This window comes from Mustelus asterias, unplaced genomic scaffold (assembly GCF_964213995.1).
Source record: "Mustelus asterias unplaced genomic scaffold, sMusAst1.hap1.1 HAP1_SCAFFOLD_2423, whole genome shotgun sequence".
Lineage (NCBI taxonomy): Eukaryota > Metazoa > Chordata > Chondrichthyes > Carcharhiniformes > Triakidae > Mustelus > Mustelus asterias.
In genome coordinates, this window is record NW_027592368.1 from 17,919 (window position 1) to 38,525 (window position 20,607).

General features: G+C 46.2%; 1 protein-coding gene across 1 annotated transcript; it reads right to left on the bottom strand.

The window, feature by feature from the left end:
- Positions 1–628: 628 nt before the first annotated feature.
- Positions 629–4,446, bottom strand: LOC144489668 (uncharacterized). Its single transcript, XM_078207530.1, has 2 exons — positions 4,385–4,446; positions 629–2,714 (listed from the first exon to the last, which is right to left on the bottom strand). Exon 2 carries the CDS (start codon positions 2,324–2,326, stop codon positions 1,484–1,486), a length of 843 nt encoding a protein of 280 aa, XP_078063656.1. The 5' UTR covers positions 2,327–2,714; positions 4,385–4,446; the 3' UTR covers positions 629–1,483.
- Positions 4,447–20,607: the final 16,161 nt, after the last annotated feature.

A 20,607-nucleotide genomic window follows, 5' to 3' on the forward strand; every position in this document is an offset into this window, starting at 1 on the left:
AACCAATTTGGCAAAAGTTTTTAAAAGTTCAAAGTTTTTTAAAGTTTATTTATTAGTGTCACACATTCACACTGCAATGAAGTTACTCTGAAAATCCCCCAGTCACCACACTCTGGCGCCTGTTCGGGTAAACTGAGGGAGAATTTAGCATGCTCAATGTACCTAACCAGCAAGTCCTTCGGTCTGTGGGAGAAAACCCACACAGACAGGGGAAGAATATGCAGACTCTGCATAGACAGTGACCCAAGGCGGGACTCAAACCCGGGTCTCTGGCGCTGTGAGGCAGCAGTGCGAACCACTGTGTCCTACAGAGAGGTGTTGGGAGCTGTTGATTTTACAAGTTATCCGTGTTCTCAGAGCCACCACTTCATGTCCTGGTCTGAGAGGGATGGAGAGAAGTTAAAGTTAAGCTTTCTCCTTTACTGTTGATCGATACTTTGCTTTTTTAAATCTTTCTGACTTGTTACATTTTTAATGGTGAATAAACTTTCTGAATTCACCATTTAAAGTGTTCTTTCTTGCCACATGGTTAAGTCACTGGAACCTGGGTGAGTTATGATTAGGGAGGTTGTTGTAAACAAGTGATCCCCATAAATCTTAGTTCAAACAAATCAAAATTCTTACATATGGAATGCAATCCTTTATTCTGAGAGAAATTGAACAGAGAAGTAAAGATGTTCTGCTTCAGTTATACAGGGCGTTGCTGAAACTGCATCTTGAATAGTGGCTGCAGTTTTTGTCTCCTATTAAACAAAGGATTGTAGAATCCCTACAGTACAGACAGAGGCCGTTCTGTCCATCGAGTCTGTACCAAACACCATCCCATCCAGGCCCTATTCCCATAACCACATGCATTTACTCCAGCCAGTCCGCCTGGCACTAAGGGTCAATTTAGCACAGCCAATCAACCTAACCCACACATCTTTGGACTGTGGGAGGAAACCGGAGCACCCGGAGGAAACCCACGCAGACACGGGGAGAATGTGCAAACTCCACACAGACAGACAGTGACCCAGGCTGGAATTGAACCTGGGCCCCTGGCGTTGTGAGGCAGCAGTGCTAACCACTGTGCTGCCGTGCTGTCCCATTTTATAAATACCATGGAAGCAGTTCAGAGGAGATTTACTAGATTGATTCCCAATCCAGTAGTGTGAAATATTAACACTGTTTCTCTCTCCATAAATGTTGCCAGACCTAATGCATTTTTCCAGTCCTTTCTGTATTTATTTCAGATCTACCTGTGGTGGTAGGAAAAACACTATTTACTATCCAGGATAAATAAATGTCCTTCATCAGCTTTTGTGGATCATTTCAGTGGAAATGTGCTCTCCCAGGCTCAAAGAGCATCAGCCCACTGGAAGCAAAGTCGTGAGACCGGCCAGTCCAGCAGAAAGAAACCCTCCGACCCTCCCACTTCACCAACTGTCAGAATGAACATGGTTCAGTCCTGGATGTGATTGATAGCAGCATCCAACCCCTGTCATCACTTGTGAACTTGCTGGTGTCTCCGCAGGCTGGATGACTGAGTGAATCCCTTCCCACACACAGAGCAGATGAACGGTCTCTCCCCAGTGTGAACTCGCTGGTGCTCCCGCAGGCTGAATGAAGTTCTAAATCTCTTTGTGCAGTGAGAGCAGCTGAACGGTCTCTCCTCAGTGTGAATGCGCTGGTGGATAACCAGATCCCGAGAGCTTTTGAAACCACTGCCACAGTCAGAGCATTTAAAGGGTCTCTCCTGGGTATGAGTGAGATTGTGACTCAGCAGGCTGGATGAATGAGTGAATCCCTTCCCACACACAGAGCAGGTGAACGGTCTCTCCCTGGTGTGAATTCGCTGGTGCTCCCGCAGGTGAGATAACGTTCTAAATGTCTTTGTGCAGTGAGAGCAGCTGAACGGTCTCTCCCCAGTGTGAATCCGCTGGTGGATCGTCAGTTCCCGAGAGCTTTTGAAACCATTTCCACAGTCAGAGCATTTAAAGGGTCTCTCATTGCTGTGAGTGACTTTGTGTTTTGACAGATTGGATAACTGCATAAATCCTTTCCCACACACCAAGCAGGTGAATGGTCTCTCTCCAGTGTGAACGCGCTGGTGTCTCTGCAGATCGGGTAAATGAGCGAATCCGTTCCCACACTCAAAGCAGATGAATGCTCTTTCTCCAGTGTGAACCAGCTGATGTCGCTGCAGATGATATAACCGAGTGAATCTCTTCCCACACACAGAACAGGTGTACGGCTTCTCTCCAGTGTGAATACGTCGATGAATTTGCAGCTCAGAGGGGGTTTTGCAACCCTTCCCACAGTCCCCACATTTCCACAGTTTCTCCATGTTGCAGGTGTCCTTGTGTTGCTCCAGGTTTGACCATCAGTTGAAGTCTCACACAGAACAAGATTATAGTGCCCTGCTGCGATGGTGCAATATTTTTTCAGGCTGTGTAACTGGGAGGCTCTTTCCTCAGTCACTGCATGGGAAAATCTCAGTTGATTTTGTGTGTGTGTGTGTGTGTGTGTGTGTGTGTGTGTGTGTGTGTGTGAGTCCTGTTCCAGTCACAATGATGTTTAAAGACTGCTAAAGCCGATAGAACAGAGAAACATTTCTCCTTCTGGATTCAAAGACCGAAGATATTCAGGTCCCGATGAATTGAGTGACTCTGTCGGATGTTGATGTGATGTTTGGTTTGAGATTTCTGTCTGTAAAATCCTCAACTTCTGATATCCTGTAAAAGGAGTTTACAAAGGTTATCACTGACAGTACAGGATAGAAATTCAGAACAGACAATTCGAGTTTCCATGGAACATTATTTCCACTCTCATTCCCCAAGAGCTGCAAATCTCCATCCCACACACTCTCCCTCCATTCTCACTCTGCTGTATCTAATATTCACCCTCCCAATTCTCCTGTAGGTGCTGATTGACAGATCCATGCTCACTGCTTCCTGTCCTGGACAGAGAGAGCTGGAAATCTCCATGCAGGCTGCCAGACAGATATATGTCTATCTGACTGGACTAACAATGTGTGGAACATACTGACTGGATTCACTTCCTTTCCCTTCAGTTGCTGCAAGTCCCAATTTCCCCCAGAATGAGAAAAGAAATGGAAAGGGGGAGAAAATAAAGTGTTTTACTCACAGATGTTGGCCTCTTTTAAGGCCAAACCAAATAAACAAACTCAAGTTAAATCAGGACAAAGTAAAAGGGGCAGCTCCCCAAAAGGAGGGGGAACAGCCCGAACAAAAATCAAAGTACAAAGGAAACTTAAAACCATCAAATCAAAGTGTGATTATTAGGGTCGATAACGCACCCCAACACCTGCAGTGCCCAACGGGGGCGGAAGGCGTCAACCGCGCCCGTGGACACCACATGCTCCCTCTCCAGGGACACCTGGCCACGAACGTAGCCGCAGTAGAGGGGCAGACAGTCAGGGTGGACGGCTCCCTCGATCGCCCGCTGCCTGGACCGATAAATGGCACGCTTCGCCAGGCCCATAGAAATCATAGAAATCATAGAAACCCTACAGCGCAGAAGGAGGCCATTCGGCCCATCGAGTCTGCACCGACCACAATCCCACCCAGGCCCTACCCCCACATATTTACCCGCTAATCCCTCTAACCTACGCATCCCAGGATTCTAAGGGGCAATTTTTAACCTGGCCAATCAACCTAACCCGCACATCTTTGGATGTGGGAGGAAACCGGAGCACCCGGAGGAAACCCACGCAGACACGAGGAGAATGTGCAAACTCCACACAGACAGCGACCCGAGCCAGGAATCGAACCCGGGACCCTGGAGCTGTGAAGCAGCAGCGCTAACCACTGTGCTATCGTGCCGCCCAGGAGCAGGTTCACGAGGAAGTCGCCATCCCGACCCGCCCCTCTCTGCGTGGGTTTCCTCCGGGTGCTCCGGTTTCCTCCCACGGTCCAAAGATGTGCGGGTTAAGTTGATTGGCTATGCTAAAACAAATTGCCACTTAGTGTCCTGGGATGCATAAATTCGAAGGATTAGCGGGTAAAATATGTAGGGATATGGGGGTAGGGCCTGGGTGGGATTGTGGTCGGTGCAGACTCGATGGGCCGAATGGCCTCTTTCTGTGCTGTAGGGTTTCTATGATTCTATTGTCCCTCTGAAGACAGAGGTTCTGAACCAGCCCCTGAAACCACGCCCATTGTGACCCGCCACCGACAGCAGCGCATGCGCTCTCCTTCCCCGCTGAAACAAGATGGCGGACGATAACCGGGGCCTGTTCCCGGGATAAAAGCCTGGGAGCTGTAAACCCGGGACCTGCAGGGTCTATTCGGGCCGTGCGGCCTACAGCGGGTGTTTGTGAAGCCAGAGCTCCCTCCCTACCCCGACTCCCGGCTCCATTTCTCCCGCAGCCCCACCGACTCACCCGTTGAAAAAAGCATCTCCCGCATTCATGGGGCTCTGGGCAAAGTGACACTGCGCACGCTCCAGATATAGCACCGCGCCTGCGCAATAGGCTCCTGTGGAATGAATAGGACACTTTCACACCCGCAGGGGCACCTGGGAATTAACGGCGTCATTGTCGATCAAAGACAATAATAGAAAATTATCTTGTGCAATTAAGATCAATTAATTTTAAAAAATGCATTCCTCGGAATTTGTGCGCTGCCATTCTCTATTTCTAAAATTGATTTAAACCAGTGCTCTCCTGTGGGAATACCCCGAGTTTTTAAAACTTTTCCCACTGGTTTCCTCTCCTCTCTCTGCTCTCCTGAAGGTGCTCATACTGGTTGGGTAAATCCCACAGAGACTGGTTTCTTTCACTTTCTTTCTCCTGATGCTGAATATTCTGTTTTATGGAATGATACATCACAAATGGAAACCACTTGGCACATCCTGCCCAGTCGGGCTGTCTTTAAGATCTGTCCAATTAATCCCACAGCCCTGCTGGCAGAGTGAGAACAACATCTATTTATACTGCAGCAATGTAGGAGGTGAATGGAAAATGTTTTCCAGTTGCATACCTCTCAGACACACTCACCCCTAGAAAGATAAATTGGCCTGTGTACTAAGAACAAAGAAAATTGCAGCACAGGAACAGGCCCTTCGGCCCTCCAAGCCTGCACCGACCATACTGCCCGACTTAACTAAAACCCACTACCCTTCCAGGGACCATATCCCTCTATTCCCATCTCATTCATGTACTTGTCAAGACGCCGCTTAAAAGTCACTACCGTATCTGCTTCCACTACCTCCCCCGGCAATGAATACCAGGCACCCACCACTCTCTGTGTAAAAAATCTGCCTCGTACATCTCTTTTAAACTTTACCCCTCGCACCTTAAACCTATTTCCCCCAGTAATTGACTCTTCCACCCTGGGAAAAAGCTTCTGAGCATCCACTCTTTCCATGCCTCTCATAATCTTGTAGACTTCTATTAGGTCTCCCCTCAACCTCCATCGCTCAAGTGAGAACAAACCAAGTTTCTCCAACCTCTCCTCATAGCTTATGCCCTCCATACCAGGCAACATCCTGGTAAATCTTTTCTGGACCCTCTCCAAAGCCCCCACATCCTTCTGGTAGTGTGGCGAACAGAATTGAACACTATATTCCAAGTGCGGCCTAACTAAGGTTCTATAAAGCTGCAACATGACTTGTCAATTTTTAAACTCAATGCCCCAGCTGATGAAGGTAAGCATGCCGTATGCCTTCTTGATGACCTTCTCCACCTGCATTGCCACTTTCAGTAATCTGTGTACTTGTACACCCAGATTCCTTTGCCTATCAATATTATTAAAGGTTCTACCATTTACCGTATATTTCCTATTTGTATTACTCCTTCCAAAATGCATTACCTCACATTTGTCCGGATTAAACTCCATCTGCCATCTCTCCATCCAAGTCTCCAACTGGTCTATATCCTGCTGTATCCTCTGATGGTCCTCATCGCTATCTGCAAATCCACCAACCTTTGTGTCGTCCGCAAACTTACTAATCAAACCAGTTACATTTTCCTCCAAATCATTTATATATGTCATATATATCCTGTGTGAATTCGCTGTTGTGTCCAAAGACTGGATGGCCCAGCAAAATCCTTCCCACACAAGGAGCAGGTGAACAATCTCTCCCCAGTGTGAACTCGCTGATGTGCACTGAGGTTGGATGAACATGAGAACCCCTTTCCACAGGTGGAGCAGCTGAACGACCTCTCCTCAGTGTGAATTTGCTGGTGTAACAGCAGGTGGGAGGAGATAGTGAATCCTTTCCCACACGCAGAACAGATGAATGGCCTCTCTCCAGTGTGACTGTGTCTATGGTTTTCCAGCAAGTATGGATAATTGAATCCTTTATCACAATCATCACATTTCCATGGTTTCTCCATTTTCCCAGCCCCAATGTGACCGTGTCGATGGGTTTCCAACCGGGATGGACAATTGAATCCTTTACCACAATCCTCACATTTCCACGGTTTGTCCATGGTGCTGGTATCCTTCTGTCTCTCCAGGTTGGATGATTAGTTGAAGCCTCATCCACATACAGACCATGGTGTGATGTTTTTCAGGCTACGTAACTGGTTAAAGCTCTATCCACAGTCAGTTCACTGGAGCACGCTCACTCGGGTGTGCGTGTGTGTCTCAGTTCTTTTTCTGTCACATTGAATTTTGAAATTTTCTTCCACTGACAAAACAGGGAATGATTTATCCCTCCACTGTCAAAAACAATCATATTTAGGTCATGATGAATCGAATGGCTCTGTCAGACTTTGATGTGAAGTTTAGTTTGAGTTTCCTGTCTGTGAATCTTTCTCTTCCAGACAAAGAGTTTTTAAAAAACTGCTTCAGAACAGACAATTTCAGTTTCCACGAAAGATTTCTCTGTCTCATTTATCTTGAGCTGTAATCCCCATCCCACACACTCTCTCTTGTCCCTGAGCTGAAATCAAACTCATTGCCCCATCTCCACTCTGAGCCCAGCTCCCTCTCCCTCCAGCTGGATTCAGTCCTCCAGACCATGGACTGATTGAGATGACAATCAAGGAGTCAATTGTTTTCCTTCCAAGTCAGGGGACGTGCAGCCCGACTGACTCTGTTGTTACCACAATAGGCACATGTGCTCTGCTCACCAATGAAAGACCATGGTGACCATTAACATGGGCCTGTTCCTTGGAAAAGCTCCATTTTATTTGTGCCACAACAGCAGCGGAATTACCTCCTTCACAGGCACATAGGTATCATCAGTCACAGAAAATAATTGCAGCTGGTGTCTCAAATCTCATTTTACCATTTGCTCCCAGACATTCTCAATTCAATTTTGAAATGCAAACTGAAATCTGGCATTGTGGGGTAAATTAAACACATTTTAATGGTCATTTTCAGAATGACTATTCTCAAGAATTAATTCCCAAGTCAGGAAATTAAAATTCTCATCAGCAATGTAGGCGGCACAGTGGTTAGCACTGCTGTCGCACAGCTCCAGGGACCTGGGTTCGATTCCCAACTTGGGTCACTGTCCATGTGGAGTCTGCCCATTCTCCCCATGTCTGCGTGGGTTTTCTCCTGATGCTCTGGTTACCTTCCATCGTCCAAAGATATGCCAGTTAGGTGCATTGGCTATGCTAAATTGCCCCTTAGTGTCCTGGGATGAGTAAATTAGAGGGATGAGCAGGTTACATATGTGGGGGAATGGGAATAGGGCAACGGTGGATTGTTGTCGGTGCAGACTCGATGGGCCGAATAACCACCTTCAGCACTGTAGCGATTCTATGAAATACTTTGGGAGAATTGCTATTTTAATGGGTATTTTCACAAATGCTATAAAATGATTTTTCAAAACAAATTAATATTTTAATGATTAATAAATAAAAAGCATTTAATAAAACAACCACCCAGTGTGGGATTCGGGATTCTAAGTCAGGGTTTCTGAGCTCCAGGAAGCACTAACTGAACCAGCCGGGAATTGTCTCCACAAAACTTCCCCAACTCCCTCCCGGGAAAAAGCTGCAAACCCGGGAGCTGCAGCTTTTTACTGGGGGTGTTGGAGCCTCCAGCGGGTGTTTGTGAATCCTCCCCGCCCACCTCCCAGGGTTTCCTTCCTTCCCAGAGATCAGAGTCCTCATTGATTTGATGCCAAAGTGTAACCTCTTATTTATTGTCCCCCTCCCCCATCCTCTGATGTGAACCATCCTCCAGTGGCTGAGCCAGGATGGGGCCGTTAACCTGGGCCTGTTCCCGGGAGGGAGGGAGAAGCCCCGCAGCTGCAAACCAGGGAGCTGACAATGATTCTGAAGGGTTTGCGGATCCACAAAGTGTTTCCAAATCTTCCCAGCCACCGCCTAACGCTGACTCCGCTTCTCGGGACAAACAAGCGCCAAGGACAGTAATGACACTGCGCATGCTCCACATCACAATGCCCGGGGGCTGATTGACGGCAGCTCCGAACCAATAGGAAGAGGGGGCGGGGCTGGAGGACCGAGCGGGAGCGGCTGATCCTCCAACCAATCGGAGTGAATGAGAGGCGGAACCTGAAGCATGCGCAGTGCGGGTAATGGCGACGGACGGTTTTCACTTGGAAGCGAGATCAATACGAGGTAGAGGGTGACGTGCGGGAAATGATAAATGTGGCGGGTGGGTGGACAGGCTTTGTAAACATGTTGTTCAAACCCAAACCCCGGAAATGAACTTCCCGGTCCCCCCCTTTGTCCCAAATGGAGCGGCAGCTTGTAGTGTTAGACCCGGGCTGACTGCCGCCATTGAGGCTGCATGTGGGAGGCCGGCAGGGATTGTGATCGGAGAGTGAAGCCCTGACGTCACAATGGAATGGGTGAGAGTGTGACGTCACAATGGAATGGGTGTGAATGTGACGTCACAATGGAATGGGTGAGAGTGTGACGTCACAATGGAATGGGTGAGAGTGTGACGTCACAAAGGAATGGGTGAGAGTGTGACGTCACAATGGAATGGGTGTGGGTGTGACGTCACAATGGAATGGGTGTGGGTGTGACATCACAATGGAATGGGTGTGGGTGTGACGTCACAATGGAATGGGTGAGAGTGTGATGTCACAATGGAATGGGTGAGAGTGTGACGAGAGTTGTATAGAACGTTGGTTCGGCCGCATTTGGAATACTGCGCCCAGTTCTGGTCACCACACTACCAGAAGGACGTGGAGGCTTTGGATAGAGTACAGAGGAGGTTTACCAGGATATTGCCTGGTACAGAGGGGCTTAGTTATGAGGAGAGATTGGGTAAACTGGGGTTGTTCTCCCTGGAAAGACGGAGAATGAGGGGAGATCTAATAGAGGTGTACAAGATTATGAAGGGGATAGATAGGGTGAACAGTGGGAAGATTTTTCCCAGGTTGGAGGTGACGATCACGAGGGGTCACGGGCTCAAGGTGAGAGGGGCGAAGTATAACTCAGATATCAGAGGGACGTTTTTTACACAGTGGGTGGTGGGGGCCTGGAATGCGCTGCCAAGTAGGGTGGTGGAGGCAGGCACGCTGACATCGTTTAAGACTTACCTGGATAGTCACATGAGCAGCCTGGGAATGGAGGGATACAAACAATTGGTCTAGTTGGACCATGGAGCGACACAGGCTTGGAGGGCCGAAGGGCCTGTTTCCTGTGCTGTACTGTCCTTTGTTCTTTGTCACAATGGAATGGGTGAGGGTTCCAGATGAGCTGAGACTGGGCTGGAGTCGGGCGATGGCACTGACATGTGGCCCGGTGGCACAGTGGTTAGTGCAGCTGCCTAACAGCGCCAGGGACCCGGGTTCAATTCCAGCCTCAGGTCGCTGTCTGTGCAGAGGTTCTACATTCTCCCCGTGTCTGTGTGGGTTTCCTTCCACAGTCCAAAGATGTGCCGGTTAGACGGATTGGCCATGATAAATTGTCACTTGGTATCAGGGGGATTAACAGGTAAATATGTGGATTGGGCCTGGGTGGGATTGTTGTCGGTGCAGGCTCGATGGGCTGAATGGCCTCCTTCTACACTGTATTTTATTATTCATTATTATTATTAATTACTATTCTGATTTCCAGCTGTTTCTGAGTTTTAACTGTATCCTCTATTGTGAACACCGAGGCAAAATACTTGTTCAATTCATCTCCCAGCTTCTTATTTTTCATTATCAATTCCTGGACTCACTTTCTATTAGACAGTTAAGAAATGAGGTGGAGCAAGTGACTGAAGTGTCAGTCAGGGAGCACTATTGGGAGCAACAATAATTTCAAATAGTTTTGGAAAAGATAGGACAGGTCCACAGGTCAAGGCCCTAAACTGGAGCAGGGCCACTTTTGTGGGCATTAGGCAGGATCGAGCAGATGTCGATTCGGTGAGTTTGTTTGAAGGGAAAGGAATGACTGGCAAATGGGAGGTTTTAAAAGTGTGATATCAAGAATCCAGGGGCAGTATATTCCTGTTAAGATGAAGGGAAAGAATGGTAAATTTAAGGATCTCTGGCAGACAAGGGACATTGAGGCTCTGGTCAGGTAAAAGGAGGAAGCATACATTGGGTTTAGGCAATCGGGGACAAGTGAATCACTCTGACTATAAAAAGTGTAAGAAAATACTGAAGAGGGAAATCAGGAGGACAAAAAGAGGGTCTGATATGGATCTGGCAGGTAAGATTAAAGAAAATTCCAAGAGGTTCTATCGCTATATTAAGAGTAAAAGGGTGGACAGAGAGAGAATAGATCCCCTTAAAAATCAGTATGGCCATCTGTGTGTGGAGCCACAGGAGATGGGTGAGATTTTTAATGAATACTTCTCCTCTGTGTTTACTGCGGAGAGCACCATGGGTGCTAAAGAAATAAGGGAAACAAGTGGTGATGTCTTGGGCACACGCATGTTACTTGGGAGGAGGTATCTGCAGCCTTATAAAAGCAAATTACTGCGGATGCTGGAATCTGAAACCAAGAGAGAAATTGGTGGAAAATCTCAGCAGGTCTGGCAGCATCTGTAAGGAGAGAAAAGAGCTGATGTTTCTTGTCTAGATGACCCTTTGTCAAAGCTCTGAAACATCAGTTCTTTTCTCCGTACAGATGCTGCCAGACCTGCTGAGAATGGGGAGAGAGTGTGTGGGATGGAGATTTACAGCTTTTGGGGAATGAGAGAGGAAAGAATGTTCCATAGAAATTGTCTGTTCTGAATTTCTATCCTGTACTGACACTGATGACTTTTGTAAACTCATTTTCCAGGATATTGAAAGAGGAATCACAGGCTGAAATCGCAAATGTCACGTCTCGACGTGACAGAATCATATTCCTTGCGACCTCAATATCATCGGACTTTGAATCCAGAAGGAGAAATGATTGTCCAGTCTGTCGATTTGAAAAGATTTGAAATGTCAGTGTGAGTGAAAAAGCATCAACACACTGCCACACTCGAGTGAGTGTGTTCCAATGCACTGACTAAAGAGCTTTAACCAGTTACATAGTCTGAATAAATATCACACCATTCACAGCGGGGAGAGACTGTAATCTTGTTCTGTGTGTGGACGAAGTTTCAACTAATTGTCCACTCAAGAGAGAGGTAAGGACACCTGCACCATGGAGAAACCATGGAAATGTGTAGACTGTGGGAAGGGATACAGAGCCCCATCAGAGCTGGAAGCTCATCGGCGCATCCACACTGGGGAGAGACCATTCACCTGCTCTCAATGTGGGAAGGGATTCATTCAGTTATCCGACCTGCAGAGACACCAGCGAGTTCACACTGGGGAGAAACCATTCACCTGCTCTCAGTGTGGGAAGAGATTCACTCAGTTATCCAGCCTGCGGACACACCAGCAAGTTCACACTGGGGAGAAACCATTCACCTGCTCTCAGTGTGGGAAGGGATTCCCTCGGTTATCCCACCTACAGAGACACCAGCAAGTTCACACTGGGGAGAGACCATTCACCTGCTCTCAGTGTGGGAAGGGATTCACTCGGGTATCCAACCTGCGGGCACACCAGCGAGTTCACACTGGGGAGAGGCCATTCACCTGCTCCCAGTGTGGGAAGGGATTCACTCAGTTATCCAGCCTGCTGACACACCAGCGAGTTCACACTGGGGAGAGGCCGTTCACCTGCTCACAGTGTGAGAAGGGATTCACTCAGTTATCCAACTTGCAGACACACCAGCGAGTTCACACTGTAGAGAAACCATTCACCTGCTCTCAGTGTGGAAAGGGATTCACTCAGTCATCTGACCTGCGGAGACACCAGCAAGTTCACACTGGAGAGAGGCCATTCACCTGCTCTCAGTGTGGAAAGGGATTCACTCAGTCATCTGACCTGCGGAGACACCAGCAAGTTCACACTGGGGAGTGGCCATTCACCTGCTCTGTGTGTGGGAAGGGTTTCAGCGTTTCATCCCGGCTGCTGAGACATCAACAAGTTCACGAGTGATGACAGGGGTTGGATTCTGCTGTTATTGTTTCTGCTCTCAGTTACATCCAGGACTGCATTTTGTTCATTCTCACAGTTGGTCAATGGGAAGGGTCAGAGGGTTTCTTTGTGATGGACTGGCCGGTCTCAGCCTCCAGTGGGCTGATGCTATTTGTGTCTTTTTGTGAATACCTGATTTCAAATGTCACAAGGATCACAGAGTGACAGGGTGTTAGGAAGTTTAGAGATATTTAGTCAGAAGAAAACAGAGGTTGGCAGTGCAAAGGTACATTTCTGAATGGAGGGCTGTGACAAGTGACATTCCTCAGCGATCAGTGCTGGGACTTTTGCTGTTTGTAATATATATAAATGATTTGGAGGAAAATGTAACTGGTTTGATTGGTAAGTTTGTGGATGACACAAAGGTTGGTGGAATTGCGGATAGCGATGGGGACCGGCAAAGGATACAGCAGGATATAGATCAGTTGGAGACTTGGGCGGAGAGATGGCAGATGAAGTTTAATCTGGACAAATGTGAGGTAATGCATTTTGGAAGGTCTAATACAGATGGGAAATATACATTAAATGGCAGAACCCTCAAGAATATTCATAGGCAGAGGGATCTGGGTGTACAGGTACACAGGTCATTGAAAGTGGCAATGTAGGTGGAGAAGATAATCAAGAAGGCATATGGCATGCTTGCCTTCATCGGCCGGGGCATTGAGTTTAAAAATTGGTAAGTCATGTTGCAGCTTTATAGAACCTTAGTTAGACCGCACTTGGAATCTAGTGTTCAATTCTGGTCATCACACTACCAGAAGGATATGGAGGCTTTGGAGAGGGTACGGAAAATATTTATCAGGATGTTGTCTGGTGTGGAGGGCATTAGCTATGAGGAGAGGTTGGAGAAACTTGGTTTGTTCTCACTGGAACGACGGAGGTTGAGGGGGGCGACCTGATAGAAGTCTACAAGATTATGAGAGGAATGGACAGAGTGGATAATCAGAAGCTTTTTCGCAGGGTGGAAGAGTCAATGACTAGGGGGCATTGTTTTAGGGTGCGAGGGGCAAGGTTTAAAGGAGATGTACAAGGCAGGTTTTTTACACAGAGGGTGGTGGGTGCCTGGAACCCGTTGCCGGGGGAGGTAGTGGAAGCAGATATGATCGTGACTTTTAAGATGTGTCTTGACAAATATAAGAATAGCATAGGAATAGAGGGATGTGGTCCCCGGAAAGGTATTTGCGGAAGGATATATTGGCCTTGGAGGCAGTGCAGAGAAGGTTCACCAGGTTGATACCAGAGATGAGGGGTGTTGATTATGAGGAGAGACTGAGCAGATTGGGTTTGTACTCGTTGGAATTTAGAAGGCTGAGGGGGGATCTTATAGAGACCTATAAGATAATGAAGGGGCGGGATAGGGTAGAGGTGGAGAGATTCTTTCCACTTAGAAAGGAAGCTAGAACTAGAGGGCACAGCCTCAAAATAAAGGGGGGTCAGTTTAGGACAGAGTTGAGGAGGAACTTCTTCTTCTCAGAGGGTGGTGAATCTCTGGAATTCTCTGCCCACTGAAGTGGTGGAGGCTACCTCGTTGAATATGTTTAAATCACTGATAGATGGATTCCTGATCGGTAAGGGAATTAGGGGTTATGGGGATTAGGCGGGTAAGTGGAACTGATCCACTTCAGGTCAGCCATGATCTGATTGAATGGTGGGGCAGGCTCGAGGGGCTTGATGGCCTACTCCTGCTCCTATTTCTTATGTTCTTAAAGGTAGGGGGTTTTAGTTCAGACGGGCAGCATGGTTGCTGCAGGCTTGGAGGGCCAAAGGCCTTGTTTCTGTGCTGTAATTTTCTTTGTTCTTCGTTCTGTTTGGAACACCCCAAATGCCCATCCAATTTCCTTTTTAATTGTTTATTGTCTCCACTTCCTCCACCCTCGTAGGCAGCGGGTTTCAGGTCATTACCATTCGCTGCATCACAATATTCTTCCTCACATCTCCCCCCCACCATTCTCCCCCTTGCATCTCTGACTCAAAACAAGAAATCTGTGTCCCCTTGTCATCCTTGTCCCTTCAGCTCATGGGAACAGCTTTTCTTTGTCCACCTTATCTAAACCTGTCAGAATCTTGTCCACCTCTATCAAATCTCCCCTCAACCTCCTTTGCTCCAAGGAGAACAACCCCAGCCTGACATTGACACTAAAGAACAAACTAACAGAATATGTTCCTGTCTGAAATCAAATGGGAATGTTTAATTTCTGTTTTAAAGATATTGTGAATATATTGTCCTGGACAAAAAAGGAATTGGAGTAACTCACCTTGGGTGTGGTTGAATGGAATATTTCAATCTGATATCCACCTACAGTCGAGTGAAAGTCTGGAATGTGTACAAAGAACAATACAGCACAGGAACAGGCCCTTCGGCCCTCCAAGCCTGCACCGATCATGTGTTCCTCGCTCGACCATCCGTTTGTATCCCTCTATTCCTAGTCTGTTCATGTGGCTATCTAGATAAGTTTTAAATGATCCTAGCATGTCTGCCTCAACCACCTTGCTTGGCAGTGCATTCCAGGCTCCCACCACCCTCTGTGTAAAATACGTCCCCCGCATATCTGTATTGAACCTTGCCCCCCTTACCTTGAACTTGTGACCCCTTGTGTTTGTCATTTCTGACCTGGGAAAAAGCTTCCAACTGTTCACCCTATCTATGCCCTTCATAATTTTATAAACTTCTATTAGGTCGCCCCTCAACCTCCGTCTTTCCAGTGAGAACAACCCTAGTTTACCCAATCTCTCCTCATAGCGAATACCCTCCATACCAGGCAACATCCTGGTAAACCTCCTCTGCACTCTCTCCAAAGCCTCCACATCCTTCTGGTAGTGTGGCGACCGGAACTGGACGCAGTATTCCAAATGTGGCCGAACCAACGTTCTATATAACTGCAACATCATATGCCAACTTTTATACTCTGCCCCGTCCAATAAAGGCAAGCATGCCATATGCCTTCTTCACCACTTTTTCCACCTGTGTGTTTCATTTGTTTTTTGTGGATGTTTGTCGATGTGTTTTATCATTGTTTTGGGCTACATTTGTTAAGGTTTATCTTTCTGGAGAATTAACCTTACCTTGAGTCTTTAATTAAAGGCATTTTTGGAAGTTTAAAAACAGGATCACAAGAACGCTTAAGTAATTAATTTTGGTTATTGTTGTTGTAAAGCACATGCTAAGTTTCTCTGTTTGTGTATGGATGATATTTGTGTGTTGAATGCTTCAAGCTTTGAGGTTTTCTGTCTGTGATTTAAATCAAACAGATTTTTAACAAAGGAAGTGTGATCAATAAAACTTTTTTTGTTCTGAAGTTGTGAACCTGGAGCCATATTTACTGGCCAGAGACAGGATTCCAGGATATTTTACTAAACATGTGGGAATTTTAATCCGGATACAATTCACCCATGTGAGAATGAGAGTTTTAATTTGTAATGGTTATTTAAAATTTGACACATGTGAAATGATTCTGACCAATCCTGTGTTGGATTGATCTTGGGTTAAACTTCCTGTCAGGTCCAAAGATTTATTCCTGACGCAAGTAACACAAAGAAAGGGAAAATTCTGGAATTGGATACTGAAGAAAAGAGTTTAAAAAGAGAGAGTGTTAAATAGAAATGTTCCCAGACCATGTGGTCATTCGATTAAAACAAAGGAAGAGTGCTGACGTCCATTTGAGAACTTTTAATCCACCCCATTTCTCACTAAGGGAGTCTATGTACAAAGAAAGCCCAAGAAAGACCCCACCAAGGGGGGTCTGGAAAGCATCATGATGGGGGCACCTGTCCATGAGATGATCACAAAGCCCCATAATGCCCAGATACTAATTTTATTGAACCTATAATGCATGTAATCTATCACCATTCTGATGCGCTGAGTAACTGGATAAGAATTGATGATATTCTTTGTTGGGTGGAGTTGCACATGGTCAGCCCCTGTGGCTTCTCCCTGCTGGCGTAACTCAATAAATTGTTTGTCGATTGAATCAGGCACAACACACTGGGTACATTCCCACTTCATCCTTAGGAGTGGCCTGATAGGCCGTGGTCCAGACTCAATGTGGCCTTTGAGGGGTCGTTGTAAATGTGCATTGATAATGGTTGGAAGCACAGATCACCAGGAAATGGTTCCAGCTTTGCCAGTTGACTCTGCTGTGGGAGTGGAAGAGGAATGTTCATGTACAGATTCTCAAACTACCTCTTCACCTCCCATTCCAGAAACACCATTACAAGATTTACCAGTGGTATTGTACAGGTTGCAATGCAACCACAAAGCTCCTGACAGGCTTCCGTATTGTTAAAGACATTACTTTGTTGTATTTCTGTCCTGATGGGGGATTGAAATTTAAGGAGAGGAGAAGTGTTCCAGAGTGTTCTTCACAACCTCTCTCCCTTCTGAGCACGTGCGGGCTTTGGGCGGGGTTTCAGTCTGCAAGTCCAGGCTGGTTCCAATGCTCCTGTTTCCTTTTGTTTGCCAATGATTTTTAAACGTTGTTATTTATTTATATAAAGAACATCCTGCTTTTAACAACACATTTGACTACCTTATTTGTGGAATGAAGTTCCCACAATTGTAAAGCAGGAGATTAGTTAAATGGACAGCCTGAATTGTGTGACAATTGAAGAATAAATGATTCATTAATACAGTTGTTAGGCTCGAAATGTAAATTTGAACACAAAAGTTTATAACGTTTAGAATTATAAAGATATAAAGAATGTTTAAAATTCTGTGGGAATTATAAAATGTTACCTTCTGGCAGCAACAGAATAGAAAAAAACAGATAACAAGACTTGTTAGCGTGGCACGGTGCCACAGTGGTTAGCACTGCTGCGTCACAGTGCCAGTGACCTGGACTCGATTCCCGGCTTGGGTGACTATGAGGAGTCTGCACGTTCTCCCCCGTGTCTGCGTGGGTTTCCTCCGGGTGCTCCAGTTTCCTCCCACAGTCCGAAAGACGTGCTGGTTAGGTGCATTAGCCATGTTAAATTCTCAATCAGTGTATCCGATCAGACGCCAGAGTGTGGCAACTAAGGGATTTTCACAGTAACTTCATTGCAGTGTTAACGTAAGCCTACTGGTGACACTAATAAATAAACTTTAATACTTTCTTAACCTTGACTGGAGGGAATGAATCAGTTCCTGTTCAAGATGTCTCAACATTGAATGACTGATGTTCACCAATTATTGGTCAACACTCAGGCTACCCCAAGCTAAGAGATATCGTTTGAGAGAAAGAATTGTCTTAAAATTCAGACAATGTGTGTAACTAGCTAAAAACCAAACCAGTTTCATTATTGACAAGTTATCGACCAATTGGCTAATTCCCAACAATTGGCTGAGCTGGGCTTTCTACATTTTGAAAGTATAAAAAAGGGGATTCAAGAAACCAATTTGGTTGAAGTTTTTAAAAGTTCATGGTTTTTTAAAGTTTATTTATTCGTGTCACACATTCACACTGCAATGAAGTTACTCTGAAAATCCCCCAGTCACCACACTCTGGCGCCTGTTAGGGTAAACTGAGGGAGAATTCAGCATGCTCAATGTACCTAACCAGCAAGTCCTTCGGTCTGTGGGAGAAAACCCACACAGACTGGGGGAGAATATGCAGACCCTGCACAGACAGTGACCCAAGCCGGGTCCCTGGCGCTGTGAGGCAGCAGTGCTAACCACTGTGCCCGACAGAGAGGTGTTGAAAGCTGTTGATTTTACAAGTTATCCATGTTTTTGGAGCGGTCACTTTTTGCCCTGGTCTGAGAAGGATGGAGAGAAGTTTGTTCAATTGTTTAAGTTAAGCTTTCTCCTTTTACTGGTAATAGATTCTTTGCTTTTTTCATCCTTCTCTCTTGTTAAATTTTTAATCATTAATAAACTTTCTGAATTCACCATTTAAAGCGTTCTTTCTTGCCATTTGGTTAAGTCACTGGAACCTGGTGTGATTTACGATTAGGGAGGTTATTGTAAACAAGTGAACCCTATAAATCTTCATTTAAATAAATCAAAGTTTTTACAAATGGAATGCTGTCCTTTATTACGAGGGAAATTGAACATAGGAAAGAGGATGTTATGCTTCAGTTATGATGTGGAGATGCTGACGTTGGACTGGGGTAAACACAGTAAGAAGTCTCAGAACACCAGGTTAAAGTCCAACAGGTTTATTTGGTAGCACAAGCCACTAGCTTTCAGAGCGCTGTCCCTTAATCAGGTGAATGGGAGTTCTGTTCACAAACAGGGCATATTAATCAAGACACAAACTCAATTTACAAAATAATGGTTGGAATGCGAGTCTTTACAGGTAATCAAGTCTTAAAGGTACAGACAATGTGAGTGGAGAGAGGGCCAAGCACAGGTTAAAGAGATGTGTATTGTCTCCAGCCAGGACAGTTAGTGAGATTTTGCAAGCCCAGGCAAGTCGTGGGGGTTACAGATAGTGTGACATGAACCCAAGATCCCGGTTGAGGTCATCCTCATGTGTGTGGAACTTGGCGATCAGTTTCTGCTCAGCGATTCTGCGTTGTTATGTGTCATGAAGGCCGCCTTGGAGAACGCTTACCCGAAGATCAGAGGCTGAATGCCCGTGACTGCTGAAGTGTTTCTCAACTTAAGGGTACACTCCTGCCTGGTGATTGTCGAGCGGTGTTCATTCATTCGTTGTCGTAGCGTCTGCATGGTCTCCCTAATGTATCTGCCTCGGGACAGGAGCGGTGCCAGAGGACTGGAGGACAACTGATATGGTACCACTAGTCAAGAAGAGAAGTAGGGAAAAAAACAACAAATTACTGGCCAGTGAGTCTAAATTCAGCAATAGGGAAACGATTGGAAAAAATTCTGGGGGACAGAATTAATTTCCACTTGGGGAGGTAAGGATTAATCAAGGATGGGCAGCATGGTTTTGGCAAAGAGAGATCATGCCTTACAAACCTGGTTGAATTTTTGAGGAGGTGACTCGGTGTGCAGATGAGGGGAGTTCAGTTGATGTCGTCAACATGGACTTCATTAAGGCTTTTGACATGGGAGGCTGACGAAGAAGGTAAAAGCCCATGGGATCCAGGGCAATTTGCCAAACTGGACTCAAAATTGTGTTTGTGACAGGATGCCTGTGTTTAGTGATGTTCCGCAGGGATTGGTGCTGGGTTGTTTGTTACTTGGAGTGTACGTTAATGATCTGGAGGTGAATATAGAAGGTATGATAAGTAAGTTTGCAGATGACACAAAAATTGATGATGTGCTAAAAACCGAGGAGCAAAGCCTTAGATGACAGGATGATATCGACAGGGTGGCACGGAGGCACTGCTGCCTCACAGTGCCCGGGACCCAAGTTTGATTCCCGGCTTGGGTCACCCTCTGTGTGGAGTCTGCACATTCTCCCCATGTCTGCGTGGGTTTCCTCCGTGTGCTCCGGTTTCCTCCCACAGTCCAAAAGCCGTGTTGATTAGGTGCAGTGGTCATGCTAAATTCTCCCTCAGTGTACCCAAACAGGCGCTGGAGTGTGGCGACTCAGGGATTTTCACAGTAACTTCACTGCAGTGTTAATGTAAGCCTACTTGTGACACTGGTAAATAAACCTTAAAACTTTAGTTAAATGGGCAGAATAGTGGCAAGTGGAATTCGACCCTGAAAAGTTTAGTTAATTTTTGGAGGACGAGCAAGGTAACGGAATGCACAATGAATGGTCAGATCCTAGGAAGTACAGAGGATCAGAGGGACCTTGGTGTGAATGTCCATAGATCTCTGAAGACAGTAGGACAGTTACATAAGGTGGTTCAGAAGGCACATGGAATACTTGCCTTTATTAACCAAGGCATTGAATATATGGCTGTAGAGATTCACATTCTAATCAGTATTCTGTAACTTGATTTTGTGCCTCTGTGCCCTGTTTCCATTCCATCTGACGAAGGAGCAGCGTTCCAAAAGTTTATGGTATTTGCTACCAAATAAACCTGTTGGACTTTAACCTGGTGTTGTGAGACTTCTTACTGTGTTCACCCCAGTCCAACGCCGGCATCTCCACATCATGGCCCTGTTTGAGAGCAGATATCCACTCCATCTGACGAAGGAGCAGCACTCTGAAACTAATGGCATTGGCTACCAAATAAACCTGTTGTTGTTAAAACTCTTACTGTGTTCACCCCAGTCCAACGCCGGCATCTCCACATCATTGAATATAAGGGCAGGGAGGTTATGATGGAGCTGTATAAAACACTGGATAGGCCACAGCTGGAGTACTGTGTGCAGTTCT